The sequence below is a fragment of the Larus michahellis genome, chromosome 13, assembly GCF_964199755.1.
Source record: "Larus michahellis chromosome 13, bLarMic1.1, whole genome shotgun sequence".
Taxonomy (NCBI): Eukaryota; Metazoa; Chordata; class Aves; order Charadriiformes; family Laridae; genus Larus; species Larus michahellis.
The window spans coordinates 13,561,933-13,578,960 of NC_133908.1; the positions used below are offsets into that span (position 1 = coordinate 13,561,933).

General features: G+C 47.0%; 1 protein-coding gene across 4 annotated transcripts in view; it reads right to left on the reverse strand.

Moving 5' to 3' along the window:
- Positions 1 to 291: 291 nt before the first annotated feature.
- The window catches only part of SSH1 (slingshot protein phosphatase 1), a 37,429-nt gene continuing 20,692 nt past the window's right edge, over positions 292 to 17,028 (reverse strand). For all 4 annotated transcript variants that reach the window (XM_074606399.1, XM_074606403.1, XM_074606401.1 and 1 more), the window contains 13 exons: positions 16,569 to 16,672; positions 14,661 to 14,725; positions 13,761 to 13,882; positions 11,528 to 11,596; positions 11,025 to 11,090; positions 9,500 to 9,694; positions 9,164 to 9,257; positions 7,673 to 7,801; positions 6,502 to 6,548; positions 5,000 to 5,146; positions 4,126 to 4,326; positions 2,582 to 3,212; positions 292 to 2,108 (listed from right to left, as the gene is read on the reverse strand). In XM_074606399.1, the coding sequence (XP_074462500.1) occupies positions 837 to 2,108; positions 2,582 to 3,212; positions 4,126 to 4,326; positions 5,000 to 5,146; positions 6,502 to 6,548; positions 7,673 to 7,801; positions 9,164 to 9,257; positions 9,500 to 9,694; positions 11,025 to 11,090; positions 11,528 to 11,596; positions 13,761 to 13,882; positions 14,661 to 14,725; positions 16,569 to 16,672 (3,142 nt within the window). In that variant the 3' untranslated portion in view covers positions 292 to 836. The remainder of the gene's footprint in view (positions 2,109 to 2,581; positions 3,213 to 4,125; positions 4,327 to 4,999; positions 5,147 to 6,501; positions 6,549 to 7,672; positions 7,802 to 9,163; positions 9,258 to 9,499; positions 9,695 to 11,024; positions 11,091 to 11,527; positions 11,597 to 13,760; positions 13,883 to 14,660; positions 14,726 to 16,568; positions 16,673 to 17,028) is intronic.

Genomic DNA, 17,028 nt, shown 5'->3' on the forward strand with positions numbered 1-17,028 from the left:
ACGACAGCAAAAAACACCCAAAGAACACAATGCCTCTTCATGGGAGCGTAAGTCTGCGCCAGCGACACAGTCCGGGTGTCGCTCCGGCACCAACAGGAGACTATGACGATTCACCCGGTCACGCAGCGAAGACGGACGAACGCCAGCAGGTCACAGAGTCAACACGAACACAGCTCGGTACTCCCTCACTTCACAGCCAGCTCACTCGGTGCGGGAAAGCCTCTGTCTCCAAACTCCTCCAGGCCTTTACAGTTAACGTTAAGGAAATACCTTCAAACAAGGGTAAGTATTGTGGGAAAAGCCTTTTTAAAAAAGAACAACAAATAAACCGAGACTAGAAGTCAGCAAGAACAGAGGTAGTGTTCATGTCACCATTTTAAGAATTTTTCCACAAGTGCTCTCTTTTAACTAGACATTTGTGTTTGTTCTGTAAAAAAAAAGAAGTCATGATTAATTATTTTGTTGAGTCTTTGAAACAGAATATTTCAGCATTATATATATATAGATAGATAAACAGACACAAATATCTATCTATATATACACACACACACACAACCACATTATTATACTTGGCAAACAGCACTAGAAATAGCATCCTGCAGGACAACAGGCAATTCACACACAAAGTCCTCTTCTAAGCCATGCAATACATTTTATTTTCCCTTGTGCCATTCATCATGACCCATTATGGTTTTGTTCTCCCTACTCGGAGCACAAGGAGGGGAAGACGAGGTGGCATCAGATGAACTACTGCAAGTCAGATGATAAAACTGCACCGGTGCAATGAATAAATGCCATGAAACCCCCAAAATCCACCCCTGCCCCTGCAGAAGGCATCAACTTTTGCCCATCCAAAGCGTGTTCTTCAAGTTTCCGACCGCTGGCTTCGCTGCCAGTTTGGAGGTGACGTCTGCACTCCTCAGCGTGGATTGTGGCTCACAGAGCACAGAAGACTCACTTGAAACGGCCTCTTTTGAGTCCGTTATAGTTGACACATCCATGTCACTTGATAAGTCCTCAGAGGACAAGTTAAGACATCCCAGCTTGGCGAGAGAATTGGACCTTTTCAGAGGAGAAGACACAGTCAAGCCGGCCAGTCTCAGCCTGGTCTCAATTTCCTGAGTTCGCTGCTTCACCAGGCCGGGCTTGCCCCGCACGCTGTGGATACTGTCGCTGCTGGAGCTGCGCGTCAGGTTGGAGCTCCGGGAGGAGGAGGGGGTGTAGCAGATGGTCTTCAGAAAGTCCTTGGTGAAACTACTCGTGTGCTCCAATCGACACATGACAGGCATGGAGGTTTTCTGAGAGATCCCCTCCAAGACGCGTTTCACCTCTAACTTCTCCACGTCATTTTCTTCTTTGGGTATCAACGGCGTGGGTCCCAGAAGAGGTACGAGGCTGTGATGTGAAATCAGACCCTCGCTTTCCTCCACGACGCCAGAGTCGACTCTGCTCAGGGGGCTCTCTCTGAGCAGCGACGAGGCGTCCGAGGGCAGGCTTTTCAACCGCTCCAGCTCTTTGGTGTGTTTCCTAACCAAGCCTGCCTTCTGCAGCTGAATAAGAGACTCCTGATGCTGCATCAAGTAACTATTTGCACTTGGCTTTTCCAAGTCTTTGCTGAACAAGTACTTCAGATCCTTGGTAGGTTTGCTATCTTTTCTGGCCAGAGATTCTTCTTTTACCAGTTCTGCGTTAAGGAGGCTCTTGTCACAGTGCGAGTTTCTCCTGGGCAGCAGAGTTTTGACTGGGGTTTTTGGTGCATCTTTTCCTTTCTCCAAAATGCTGCAGTGTTGATCAAGTGATTTGCAAGCGCCAGCCTCCAAAGTACCAGTTCCTGCCGACAGAGGAAGCGAAGCCTCATTATTTTTAGTTCTGATTGCTTCCTCTGAGTGTGCCTTGCTGGGCAGGTGGTCCGCCAAGTTGGAATTGATGTGGGAGAGGAGGGCTGGCTGCGTGCAGATGGTGGTGCTGCGACGCGTGGTGCCGGGGTTCAACTTTTCACACTGCTCCCCAAAGGAGTCAGGAGACAAACTGGCCGAGGAATACATGCAGTCAGTGCAAGACTGATAGGAAGGCTTGACTTTACTGAGGATCCCAAATACGGCATCGTGCTGCAAAAAAGAAAACAGGTACAGATGAATGTGCACAGAACGGGACATCAGCCATCAGCAGAGCCAGAGGCACAGACCACAAAATATATTTACAGCCAAGCAGATTTGAAACAAAGCCCATTTCCGCTTCTCTTAAGGCCCTGCAGCAGGAACAAAAGCCACGTACTTTCTCAGCAGACAGTATCTTCAAGATACTGGAAGAATACCTACCGTTTCAAGCGATGATCATGCAAGCAAGTTGCCCAAAGCAGTTTACAGGGCACTCACATGTGTGCGCTCTCTCTCTCTGGCATCTAAATCCATAGCTTGGGCAAGCAAAGCCATGTTCAGAAGCACTTCGAAAAGGAAGAAGCTCATCATGGAATGAAAGGCTTTATCCAAGTCAAATGAAACTGTGCTATGAAGATGAGAAGAGCAGTTTCACTTGCAGTAGTCAGCCATGCTAATCACCTACATTTCAACTCCATACGCACCTCAAAATCCTCTGGGCAACTCCTTTTGCTGTTGTTGTTATTCAAGTTCTCTCTATTAAGCCTGCTCTCTTCCTTGTGCATGGACAAACGCCGCTTCCACTTCTCCATTGGATTTTCCTCCCTGACACTGTCCTCCCCTGGATCCCCGGGGCCCAGCACTACCCTTCCCTTACGGGGGCTGAAGTCCGCTTTCTTCTTCACCTCCTTCTCAGTGAAACTGCTCAGCTCTGCCAGCGGCTCCGCTGTCTCCAGGGCTTTCGCCGTCTGCACCAGCCTCCCCTCCGGAGGCGCAGTCGGAGGCTGTCCCACCAGCGAGGCGGTGCGTTCCGCAAGCGCGTCCCGCTCCAGCACATCCACGTGGAAAAAGCCCTCCCTGTCACCAGGGATCTTGTTCTCCAGCAGCGTGTCCGAGAGGCGATGGAAGCAATAATTAAACCCCACAGACATTTCTGTGCCGGCGCGGTTGTCCAGGTACGCTGACTGCGAAGGTGTGTCCAGGTCAGCCAGGCGGTTTTCTAGATCGATGTCTAAGCTCTCGAGTAAGAAGTCGCCCGACCCCGTGGTGCCGTCTGTGTTCTGGGGTAGGTTGCTCTCTGCCTGCTGCTTCCACAGCTTATTGTGGCGCTGCTTGCTGGAGGAAAGGACAAAGACACAAGTGATTACCGTTCAGCTGCAGGATGCTCAGTTCCAGGAACATTCGTCCCTTTCCACAACACGGAACCGAAAGGCTGAAGGGTGGGCCCAGCCTGGCAGTCCCACTTGAGCAAAACCATCTCTAGCATCAGGATTTTGTCCCTCCCGCCTGCCCGCTCCGGAGCCTCTTGGCCCAGCAGACTCTCGGAGCCATGATGGGAACAGCCCCTGGGAAGAGTCCCTCAGGGCGGAGGGGCACAGAGCTCTCTGCCAGAGCAAAACACTCTGAACCAACATCTCTGCACATCTCATGGCACAGCTCCCGCTGAACCAGAGTGAAAAATTTTCCTCCTCTTCCCCCAGTAGAGCAGAGGCCAAGCAGAGCATGCAGAAACCCTTATTAGATACTACAGCGCTTGCAACGACAAAGACTTGTGATTGGCATGGTCACCCAGAACTGCAAATGACTTGCCTCCAACACTGCCTCAGCTCAGTTCTGCCTCATAAAACAAGAACAATGTTTTGCTGAACAGTATTGGCTGCTGAGAAATACGAACATGCTTCCCAAACGCAGAGAAAGCCTCACTGAATTAAACCAGAGCAGATCTCCCTAGAAGACAGCTAATTTCCATCCAGGGAGGCCTAGCATGGGAAAGGTTTAGAAAAACAAAATTAGCCCAGGCTTCTGCATCTGCCCTTCTAAAGGCCCTCCAGACTACCGCGCCACGCACTCTCTGACAGCGCCTTTGAGCACGACACGCATCTGTGCAAGACGTTGGCAGAAGAACCTATTGCCTGAACAGAACGCCATGGAGATCGATTAGTATTTTGCGATAGCAAAACACGCGAGGTTGCCGACAATCAGCTCTCATTTCCTGCAGGTCACCTTTCCATTCATCCTGTCGCCTTACCTCGCATCTAAAATGCCTTCGTATTCCAAAAGCTGTCTCATGAAGCCTGCGTTTGGTCTTGCAATGCTGCGTTTTTGTTTCACATAATTATAAGCCTTTTCCAGTGACCAGCCAAATTCCTTCATTGCATAAGCTATAACAGTAGATGCTGACCGGCTCACGCCCATTTTGCAGTGCACCAGGCACTTGGAGTGATTCTTCCTGCAGAAGGACAAACAGGAAAACATGTCTCGTCGTTACTTTTTATGTGGTGGAGGGACAGTGCTTTGTCCTCCTGACCACCCTAACGCCACGGCTCAGTAGGTCACAAACGTTTTGGATTAAGGGGACCATGAGAGGAATCTCTCTCCGGAAAAGTTGAGAGTTGGAGAAGGGCAGCCTCAATCATGCTGCCATTTCAGAGACCACCACGAAGCCTCCTGCCTGCCCGAGTCTTTGGATGCAGGGATAAGCAGGAAGGACCCCAGTGTAAAAGCCCAGCAGAGTTTGACGGGCTCTGACACCACCTCTTGTCTGCAGAGACAGCTGGGGCTTAGTCCAACACGGGCATGTGTTGGAGCATTTCCAGAACTTCTTGAGAAGAGGAAATGTCCTTGTTTCCTTTTGGAAGGAAAACAAAATAATAATAAAAAATATCACAGGCTAGGAACAGGTTAATGTCAGTACAGGAAGATACAAGGTGTGGGGAAGTTCCAGGGACACAGAAAACTCCCGGCAAGAGCAATAATGCGAAAAAAGCCCTGTTGCCTCCTTCCCCGGTGGTGTGGCTCCAGGGAGGGCCCGGCTCCGTGCTGGATGGAACACACAGGGCAGTGTCAGACCCCGTGGCTCCGATGTGCTCTCACACGAAATCATGTCTCCCAGCCCCGCTTACTTGGCCTTATTTATAAAGTGGTACGCCTCGTTCCAGTGAGCCAGGAGGTCTGTTGTCTCCTCGTCGTACACTCGGATATTGTGATACGCGAACAAACCAGGGAAAAAATTATCAATTTCCCTGGTCACATTCAAAATGTAGTCGATGCTGTGGAGAACAAAAAGAAAAATAAAGTTGAACTGCCGTGGTCACGAAAGGGAACTGACACACATTGTGAAGTCCATGAAATCTGACACAACATGAACTATAAGATTTTATCTACATCCCTAATCCCGAACCCCTGGGACACCCAGTGACACAGGTCACACACGACATGTGGGACCTGCGCATTCACCCATCTCTCACCGCTGGCATATCTCATTCAAAGTGTCAGGACCTTGGGCACAGGAGGGGAATTTTATTTTACCCCATCTGCCGAGGCTTTGTAACCTCCTCAGAACCTCCTCGCTGTGTGCCACACACAGCTTCAGGGACGCCCGAAGAAGAGAAGTGCATCGGCTGCAAGTGATTCATTAGGGCAAGAGCTGGGAAGAGACCCCGGGAATCGCCATTTTCCACTGCAGGCTTTAGCTGCAAAACCATCCTTTTCTCTTCTTTCTGACCAAAAATATGAAATGGGAGTCACGTGGTATCTCTCGATTCCTGCCAAATATTACAGCAGGGATTACAACGTACCCGGGGGAGAATGAATGTCCATATTGATTTATTACCTCCTATCATTCAGATAAATCAAGGACACAGGATATTTGTTTCAGAATTTGTCCAGCTTTGACTTTTAGACGCTGCATATCAAGATGCCTCCTTCCCTGTAGATCAAAAGTATTAACGCGCTGGTTGATCTACTCGTTCAAAGATGTTCAGACATCTGTTCCCAAGGACTCCAAATTAAACATTTTCAGTGATGCTGTTGAGCAATATTTTTTTCAGTTTCTCACATCAGGGTTGGTGTATGCCTTGGGCAAGCAGCAAATATTTATATGCAAAATTCTTACTCGGCCAAAAAGCGCGAAAGTAAATCAAGCCAAGAAGTGGTGCGGTGATGAGAGCGTGGTGAAAGACAGCCCTGCAGCTGCCTGTCTGGGCAGGTGAGGTGAAGATTGCTCATCTACAGGAAGTTCTGCTCCATTTAGATAGAGTTTTTTCCTAAGCTTAGCGCTATGATATTTGCTGTTCTGCAGCCTGCAGGAATTCACACCTGACACAACAACATGTACGGCCATTTCACACTCGGCTGCTACACATGGGGGGGGTTCAGAGATCTTGATGTACTTCACAAACGTCAATTTTTGTTATTTCCACTCTACGTGCGATTGATAGAAACGAGGTAGGAAAGATTTCTCGACCAAAGTCTTGACAGTTAAGTTACCCACATCACTGGGAATGGGCCCAAACTCATCCCTACAGTCTATAAATATCGTATGTCATCTCAAGAGACCTGAATGTAAGTTAAAGGCAAAGGACTGGAGGTTTCAAGGCTGGTGCTTGAAAGGTGCAGTACTCACCCCGAGCCCTGCAGCTCCTCGAGGTTGGAGGCGTTCCACTCGGACCCCTGCAACAGCCACAAAACACATGTTTCAAAGGAGCCCGAAACCCTCCCTTTCTACTGGGAATTGCCTCTGAAACAGCAACACGGCACCACTGCAGCCAGCGCTGCAGCTCAGCACAGAGATGTCCTGTCCTCAACAGGCAGGGACCTCCTGAAGGAGGGGACGAGGGCATTGCGTCCTCACCTAAGGAGTTAGTTCTAGGCCAGCATGTGACAGAGCACATTCCAAACCACTGCTCCCGGCCGCTCTGGATTTTTAACCACAGAGATAAATCGTGCAGGGAAAGAAAATGGTTATGTGTGGCATGACTGGAATCACAGGTATACAGGAAAGCAAATCCTGAAAGTTATGGGGGTGGTTACGTACTGATTTCCCCCCACAACTGCAAAACAGAAAGCTAAAAAGGGTTTAAAAGGCAGGTTTTGCGCTCAAACATGAGCACTTCCTCTGACGCTCTCCAGAAAAAAGAAAAAAAAAAAAAAAAAGAAAAAACCCCAAGCATAACGGGCACATATGTGTTCATCTCAAACAAGTCTTTGTTCCAGATGGCAGTGCCTGGTTTTGCTTGGAGTACCATCTAGTGGCAAAAGATTAGACGAAACACGCACCGTTCTTTGCTTTAGCACAAGCTGGTAGAGGACATCATCATCAGCCTTATTCTTTACATAGTTCTGGCCGTGCCTACAGAACTTCATAGACTCAATCAAGAAAAAAGATACAGAGTCAAAGAGCAAACGGCTGTCGCACCGGGGCAGCATCCACAGCTAGACCCTTTGTTTGTCACAAGAGAAAAATCTCCATTGCTTGAAACAGAAAATGAACGTGCATAGAGAAAACTTCAGCTATGCCACGGTACGGCCTGAAACAGGATCAACCTGAAAGAACCTTGGCATCAAGTGCCAGAAACAAGAACGTAGCTAGAAACGAGGGCTTCTCTACTGCAGGCTTTTACAAGCAATATGGGTCCTGGAGTAAAGTCTGCACAAAGCGGGGGAGAGCAGGCTGTACCTCTTGCTCACACGAGTCTGCACTGCCACAAACCCCAGCTTCCCCTGAGCCCAGTGAATCGTCACATCACTCCCATTCAGCCTCCTGCTATTCTGGAATTCCTAACGCAGCAGCTTACCAGATACAAGTGATCAAAAATCAGAGACGGTTTGTCCATCTGACCCAGGATAAGCAGCATTTCATTGTCTATAAATTCCTTGAATTCCTTCAAGTTGCAATTCATGTGCTTCTCCAGCTCATTTCGTATCTGCAGAGCAGAAAACAAAGGATGCCACCTAGAATCACGGCTGTTCAATAGAAACATTTGTTGGCACTCCTCTGCAAAACACTTTATTGGTACTTCATTAAAATCAGCAAGAGGGATTCAACCTTTTGGAGACAAGGAATCTCACTACGTGGCACGTCTCCAAGTATCCTAGGCCCCCAGATTTAAGATCTGTGAATAAAGCTTCAGATAACATTGGAGTATTTCGGGGTACCTGCTTCTTAAAAATAATCCAAGAGATAGAAACGAAGACCTTGGAGAGCAGCTAACAAACAACTGTGAAACCCATCAGAAGCAAGGAGTGAATAATGGCAGCAGCGATGGTGAAGAGGGATTTCCAGTACTCTCCCTTTTCAAAACGCCAGGGCACAGACATACACTCCTCCCGCTGCACCTCAGCTTCCGGAAGGTGCAATGCAAAGCAGCACAACTTCCTTTAACTCACCATGGAAAATGGTCGCAGCAAAAAAAAAAAAAAAAAAAAAAGCATCTCGACTGCACCAAGAGTTGAGAACACGTACACAGACAGACGAGTTCGCGGCTTGCATCTACAACCGGTAACGCTGCTGTTACACGAGAGCGTACCCGAAGCCTTCAGCGCTAAAAGCTTGAGGAAGGGAAGCCCTGCATGTTAATAGCCTCCCTTGAAAACACACGCAAAAAACCCCAACCCAAAAAGAACTATTTCCATTTGCTCTGAATATGTCTGCACTGCGGATGGATGTATTGACACCAGCCTGGGGGATGGATCCAAACTAGCTTTAGCCTTGACTTGTGATTTTCTACCCATAAACTCACTAGGAAAACGTTGTCTGCAAGCCCCTCTGACATTTGTTCAGGAACAAAGAAAATAAAACCTTAAAATGAAGCCGACAAGGAGAAAGGAAGGCAGAGACTTTGCTCTGCACTGTCCGTGAGCATCTAACACAACTGTACCTTTCTAAGCGCTGCCTTGGCTTGTGTAAGTCGCAGGGATACCGTGAGGAGTAAGTGGCTGCACATTCACTGCTTGGACATGCCTACATGTGCTAAAACCAACAGCGATGCAGGCATCACCTCTGCTGCCACTCCGTTGGCAAAGAACCAGGCACTCTGCATTTGAAAGTCACATACTTGTTACTAAGGTCTTGAAAAAACGCACTCTGATGTCGGTATTACCCTGATTTCCCTGCTGGAGAAACAGAGGTAGAGCAAAGCCAAAGAGCAGAGCCTTTACGGAACAGTTGGAAATACACCCTCAGAAGCCAGCGACACCCAGTCATATGGTGTCTCTTCGTCAGTACAGCACTGTCTGGAAATGAGTCTAGCAGGAAGAATAAAGATAGCAGCAATCTTTGTATTTACCTCCTTAGAAGTCACATTTTCCAGGTCTTTGCTCATCATGATGCTCCGGAGTTTGGCTTTAATGAGCCGTTCTGTTCGTTCCCTTTCAGTTGGCCTGAAAATGGAGAGGAGAGGATGTCTCCGAGCTGGCAGTAAACATATGGTGCAACTCATACTGTACGGAGGAGTGGTGGTAAAGAATTGTATTAAAAGCAATTTTTATGAGAATAATGGAAGAAAAACATTTGAAGACATTTAGGAAAAGAAAGGAAATGAAGCAGTGGCAGAACTAGAGGGAGAAGGGGGGATTTCTCTTGTGAGCCAAAGCAACTTTTTCTAATAAAATTCAGAACTGACTTGTCAACAAACAGGGCTGGAGAGTCGGGGCGGGTGGACTCCAGGTCCTGCATGGCGTTCCACTCATTGATGCAGCTCTGGTCAGAGCTGATGCAGCTTTCATAGTATGTGGCCCAGACCAAGGCCATCCCACCTGGGAAATAGTTGTACCTTCTTGCAACTTCACAGGCTTTATGGAGGATCTGTAAAGCAGACCTGCAAGTTTGGAGAACAAATTTGTACAGATGTCAGCAGTGGGAACGGACAGAGCAGAAAATGTGAGAGATTTCAACAGAGGAAAAAGATGTTCAGCATTGTTTGTTGCGGTTTGCTTTCTGAGAGCCGCAGATTTATTGTATCAGAGTTCAGAGAGGGCAAAAACTGCACCTTGGAAGCCTTCTCAAGAGCCAGGCCAAGGCAAAGGCTGAAATCTCCTCCTGATTAAGAGGCAAGCACAAGGCACAAGTCGCTCTGGGATCTAATCATTAGCTAATTTGTAAAGCCAGACCAAAGAAAAATAAAACACATGGACAATTTTCAAACCACCTTCAGCAAGGAGTCAAATGCATATTTACCAGCATTCTTGGCCCCTGACATGCTCCAGGGACAAGGCCCAGATTGGGTCATTTGTTTTTCCAAATTCTAGCATTACTTTTTCCTTCCTTCCCTCCTCATTTTTTCTTTTTTTTTTTCCTTCCTTTTTTTTTTTTTTTTTTTTTTTTAAGGCTCTACTCCGAAGATGTCATTGTACTGAATACATTAACCACATCTAAGGTTGCCAACAGGAGGGGCTGAGTTAAAAAAATGACAGGAACAAGACTTCCATTTTTTTACATACCAAATGATCCCTGGCACGACATCCTTCTCTACATCTGTATCTTTTCGCTATCAGATGCCACAAGGACAGGCATCTCTCAAGGCTCCAGCGGGAGCCAGCAAACTGCCCAGGCCAGAAGAGATGCATTTGTTCTGTGCGGGGCTGGGTAGCAGCCTCTTCAAGGAGGAATTTGCTGGCACAGCCGCTGCTGATTCAGCCACCTCTGCTTCAGTGTTTTGGAATCCCTGCGCATGGGAGGGGTGACAGGAGCTGAAAGGTGAACAGGCACCCGGGGCGGCACGGAAAGTTTCTGCGCGGCAGGAACCCCAGCCTGGCCCCAGTAACGAGGCAGAACACGGGGAACGCCATCAGATTGGCAACGGGTCCCCAGACTCCTCCTTCAGCCAGTTAGAAAAAGAGGCAGGGAGCGGAAAGACTGGGTTTGCAGCCTGATGAATTCAAGTTGGTCTTTCATAGTTATTCATCTCACTAGTGCCATTTCCCTTATATTGAAGGGCACAGAGCCGCTCTGAAGAGAAGCGGAAGGTCCTGGTTTCGGATCAGTATTCTCACAGTCCCTTTATAGCACCTGCTGACACAGGGAAGCAGCATCTCTGCTGCAGCTCACTAAATACCAATTACGGAGAATGCTAAAATGCAGTCTATTTGTTTTAATTTATTCACAGAAATGATAGTCTCTTTCTCAATAAAGCTAATTAACACACATACCACATGGCTTGCACCGACACTGGCTTGAAGATGTGCATTCTCCCTGCAGTGCTCACACTGAAGCCACTAATGGAGAGAGGACAGGAAAAAAAAAAAGTTAGAAACTGCTCGTCTCTGCATCAGGAGCTGCACTCTACAAACAGCTACTGCAGGGCAGCTCTAGGGGCACTCACAGTCAAAAAGAATCAGGGATGAGAATTTCTATCACTGATTTTTCCAACATCCTCCCAAATCAGAATGGCAAGCAGATACCCTTCCCGGAGTAGGCTGCCAGGAATGGGAACTCCACCCCTCGAGTGGGATTTCAGGAACATTCACTGGGTATCACAGGTTCCACCGAGCAGTTTGAGGGCAGCGAGACAAAAACTCACTGCCCGAATAAGAGGGCTGCGGCCCCGAATCCGAAATTGGAACTTCATTTGCAAGGTGACGGAGAATATCTCCTAGAGCAGCCCGCAGCAGGGAAGGACATTCACATTTATCCTTTTAATGTGTTTTCTTACCCATCACCATCAAGATGAATTTTAGTGTCACTCCACAGACGAAGAACCATTCCTATAGTGCAGCTTTTACTGGAAGAGAGATTGTTACACAGGATGTTAAATATAGGCCACCATGCGGTCATGCCAATACCCTAAATTATTAATACTCTTTAATTTTTAACATCCTCAAGCCTTGCTCTAGTAATTCCTAGTAATACCTTAGGCCATCAAATGCATAACACACGAGGAGATTGACAGCTGAAGTCTAAAGGTCTACTCTAATATTAGCGCGCTGATTGCTCCATGGGGCTGGAGAAACATCACAGAAGCAAGAGTAAAAGTTACCAGCTCTTCTCTCCCCCTCCAGAACCTGCCAGAAAGCACCGCAGTATTTGCCCCATCATCTTGCCGGCTTTCTCACCCTCATGAGCTCGGTGCAAGGCACTTCCCTAACAGGGAATTCAGAGACTCAGCTCACTAAAGCGCGGCAGAACGCAAGCCCTGGTAGGTGGCAGAGCAGCCGCCTGCCCTTTCCAAAGGGGACCCAAGGGGCCTTTCAAAGGACTCCGTGTTCGCTTTTCACTTCATCACTCCGGCTGGTAGAAAAGACAAGAAGGATTTTTATGAGTTTACCTAACCCAAAAGAACACTTTCATTTCAGAGATGCAATCTGGCAAGAAAACCGTGTTATAATGGGAGCCAGTAACTTTCAACTAGTAAATAATTAAGCTACCGAGATATTAAAGTTTTAAAGGAAATTGGGATGCACACAGCAACAGACAGCAAAGAACTCAGGTTTTGTTTTGTTCTTTTCCTTTCTTTTTTAAGCCTTCAGCCGCTTTCTACAGCGGATCAAAGGATCTGACAGGCCAGTTTGAACGCACATATGGACACTGTGCGCTTTAGAGCTTTGCGAGGGAAAAAATGTTTTTTATTAAACACATGTAAAAGGAGTAAAACCCACAAAAGCGCCTGACTCTTCAAACTGTCAGCAGTCAGAACACTTACAGCTCAGCAGTGACATTTCAGCCCCAACACAGAGCCACAGAGTCCCTCAATAAAGTCGCTAATGCCAACTGACTTCTTTGTGCATGAGACTTACCCTTATTTAACAAAAACTTTGGCTTTCGGGGAGACAGTAACTGAAATGGCAACTAATCTTACAGTTGGGATGGATTTGTCATGACTTTTCCATCTTTCCTCTTGTCTCACATCAATAGCCACCAGGAGCAAATTATTGCAAGGTTGTTTCAGATTTGAAGATGACACAGCAAACATTTACTGCTGTCGCACACTAAGTGTGTCAGAAGGAAATTAGAATTTCCTCTGTAACGCTAACAGCAGGAACTTAAAAGCAGAGACAAGAGGCAGCAGCAAAGCCAGTGGCATTGATCGTATTAGGAAGGTACGGGTGGGAGTTTCCCTCCAGGTCTCGCTGCAGCGCAAAAGCTCCCCTCTCCTACTTATAACAACGGAAACATCCACTAAGGTTTTCCAAAAAGAAAACAAAAGTCACACTGGCTGCACCAGCTCAACATGGCAGCCTGCTAAATCATGGGAGAACAGAAACAACAGCCTGGAAGCTCTGACTTCTAACTCCAGCTCTGCCAAACCACCCCTGTCTCTCCAAGCCAAGAGCTTTTCTGCCTGGGTTCACTCACCTAGAACTGGAATAACGTGAGAGGGTCTGCGATAACAAAATATTTTATTTGCCTTTCAAAATACTATGTGCTCTTATCAGTCAGACAAAAGAAACAGCTCATTACCGACACAATTGTTTGTTGGTTTTGGAGGTACTTTTGCAGTATTGTTTTTCAATGTTATTTGGCAACTAAGCTACCCCCCAAAAACCAGCTCCATTGCATCATACCATCAACAGACGTGAAGTCTGGTGGATTAGAATAAATTCCAGTTTTGCAAATGTGCCTTCAAGAGCATTTTGTAGCGAGCAGAGAGCAAACTACCACACATGAAGTAGATGCCACAGCCCTACCTACATTACACAGCATTACACGTGAACGCTTTGCCCACAACCGCCCAGAGATTCCAAGGAGAATGAAATCTTTCTGGAGGAAAAAAAAAAAACAAAACTAAAATCACTCCCTCGCCCTCATAACTAGTCAGAAAACTCAACGCATGTCCTCTCTCTTGCTAGAATTTGCAAACTAGCTGCTTGGGGACAGTTTGGCGTTGACAGGCTTTCCAGAGAAGCCAGCCTGCCCGATTTCCAAGCCCAGCCTTGCCTTAAACATACCTCTCCTTGCTGGAGAAATCCACACCCAGCAGAATATTCTCTTCCGTGTCCTGTCGTCCGCTGCTGTATACAACCACCATGTACCGGACTCGGTCTGTCCACACACTTTCCAAACGGACAGCCTAGAAAAAGGCCATCAGGTTCTTCAAACTAGCTTTTGGATAATTATTACTTCCATTGCTGCCTAATTTTTTTTTTTAAGGTGTAATTGTGCCCAAAAGCTTTATTTAACTGCAGCATGAAATACAACAGGGAGAGACGGTCCATCTTCCAGCAAGGCTAATTGCCAGTTTGATTTGGCATTGGGTGGGGGAGAAGATTAGCCTGGGTTACCTGCCCCAGTCTGGAGAAATACTATAAATTTTACCTGAAGATTGTTCTAAAGAGGTTCGACTAGAAAGTTGGTAAAAACATTGGTCACGTACTGAACTGAAAACAAAGGCAGGCTCAGAGGACTCTTCCAGTCACGAGCCTTCACTGAAATACATTAGCCATGCTGGAGGGGACAACTGACACAGACTTTTCTGCAGCGACTTTTCCAGCCCCTGCAGATTTCTTTAAAAGAAAGCCCAGCCCCATTTGGATGCAGTTTCAAGACTGACTGAAGAGTGTCCACTAGCATCAGCAAGCTCCTGTCTCTTCTCCTGTATTAGTGTTTGTCAGCCGACTGGAAAATTAAACTTAACAAAATAAACACAATTCGGGCAGGCCAGTTTCCTGACCTGGATGTAAGGACCAGGGCACCAGCAGTGGACAGGAAAACACGGTAGGGCTGGCAGCCAGCACAGAGTTATGCTACCTCGGAAATCTAGGATTTGCCATGGCTTTTCATGAATGCCTATGGTTCTGTTTCCAATGCCTGCAGCAGAAAGGAGATCAGGAAAATGCATCTTTTCTTACCAGTTTTATCCTGTCCTCACAGCGAAGGAGGTTGATCATCACCTGGAGGTGCTGGGGCAAATCACCTGCAGGGAGGGCAGAGAAATAATCAGAAAGGGTCTCTGACTTGCAGCACTAAGAATCAGCAGGGTCCTGACCTTTAATGAAATTGGATGTTTCTAAGTCAAAATATACCATTTAAGGAAGGCCAATTAACTTTGCTGTCCCCGAGAATTCTAACAGAAGTGAGCTTCTTGGACGAGTGTTATCTGGGTGCGTGAGACCTCGACCTTATGATATTTGGAAGCTACCAAATATATTGAGACCACCTGCGACTGGCACAAATGATGATGCTCTTCTTGTTACAGCATTGTAGAGAAGACAGACGGATATGGGCACTGAGGACAGGGGAAGAAGGTGCAGGAGGAACAACCCTGATTTTAAAAAAAAAAAAAAAAAAGAAAAAAGGAAAGGAACAAAGGAGAAAAGAAAACCTTTGACTTGTGAAACACACATGGCATCATGGGATCAGCCCCACCAGCCTTATGGAGGGTACATCTGAACACGAGAAACTTGCGAGAAGGAAGGGCTGTGGCCCAGTTTGGGTGATGGATCCCTTCTATCTAAAACAAAGCGCTCATGCAACCAGTCCCTTAGGCTCTAGAGCAGCGGGTACGTTTCTGTTTGGTGAAAGCAAGCAAAAGGAACAAGGAATCTACAAGAAAACAAAACAAGTTCACATCTAATAACTTGGTAATGCACTCATAACTTTCCATACAAGATAAAATTCCTTCCGTAGGATGTTTGCTGGGTATACGAAATTGCTGACAATTAAAGAAACCCAAAGCCAAGCTTGGCATTCAAACACCCTCTTTGTGCTTGGAGTGTTTACTAAGCAGCAGACACACAGTACCACACTGTGCCTTTCCCACGTGCTCCTGCACTCCAAATGCCCCAATGATCTTATTTCTTCTTTCCCAGTAACCACTCATTCCAAAACTGTCAAAGACAGAAGGCATAAAGCCACTTGGTAAGTAGAACCCACCTTCCTGAAGCCCCTAGCTGTTTATTAATCCTTATGTACGTCCACCATACAACTCCCTACCATTTCTTCCCACCAGTTTGGCACACTGGAGGAGACTGGGGGAGGAAGGACAGTCTGTTCTCAAACCATGATAAACTCTTACAGGCCAGACTGTGATGAGTTAACCGAAAAGGGGATTTTCCTGAAACCAGGAAAGGGGATATAAGGAGCTAAGAAATGCACATCTATCCAGAGACCCAAATCCTGTTAAAACGTTCCTCACTCTTAGCGGCAGCATCAAACAAACCCAGCAACAGGTAGTTTCAAAAAACAAATGCTGTCGGCTGGCACCAGAAGTCACAAGCTTCAGATTATTGGAGGCTGGGAGAGCACTCGGAGGAATGTCCCTGCCATGCTGAATCAGGACCTCGACAGCTACAGAAGAGGTGCTAGAGCCCTGTGACTCAGCCCATCCGATTTTCCTCCCCGGAGGCCAAAGGGGAAGGCAAAGATCAAATCACTGAAGCAGAAACAAGTGACATTTCTTCATCTGTGGCTGCGGAAAACAGGGATACACATTCAGCACAGACCCTCTGGCTCAGCAGGCTTCCCTGGCTAAAGAACACCATGGTGAATGCCACAATGCCTGCAGAGAATAAATTTCTGCTTCAGTTACAGTGCCAAGATAACGACAAAGGTTTAAACAAAGACTCAATAATCATACGTTCCCATTCCAGTCAAGAGGGCTGAAAACCTGGTTTTACTCATCAGGTTGCAGAAGGCCCATTATGACAATTAGAAAAGTCATCCACCCACCCACGTGTGGTATTAGCCTGTCCCTGTGGACAGGATGAGCGGCAAAGCAAGAGGGAAAAGGAATTTCAGTAGGTGATTTAATCCACTACCTGCATGTTTGTGAGGATGCTGGAGACTTCGCTGGCCCTGGGAGCTGTTTCCTTGTTGTAAGAAAAGGGCTGCGCCTTTCACCATGAAAAAGCTCTCGCTTAGGCTGGAAAACAAAACAGAGGAAGTCAACTGACAGGAAATATCATCAAAATGTGTGCTCGGGTCTGTACGCCTAGGGAAGACAGGGCTTCTCACTAAAACATAGTAGGATTTTGCCATGAGAAGCTGTTCCCAAAATTTGATCCTACCACTTGCACGGGATTGCTCCAGGATTATTCACACGTCATTTTCCACCAACATTTTATTACTTGGCCATTGCAGGAGATACTTGCCTGAGCTGTCATGGGCTGGAAATGACTTTATCATTTGATTATCAAATTCTGCAACTTAAAACCAGGAAAGGGTAAGACTTTTTACAGGCTTAGACCTGTAAAATGACTTCAGATCAGGTTCCGAGTC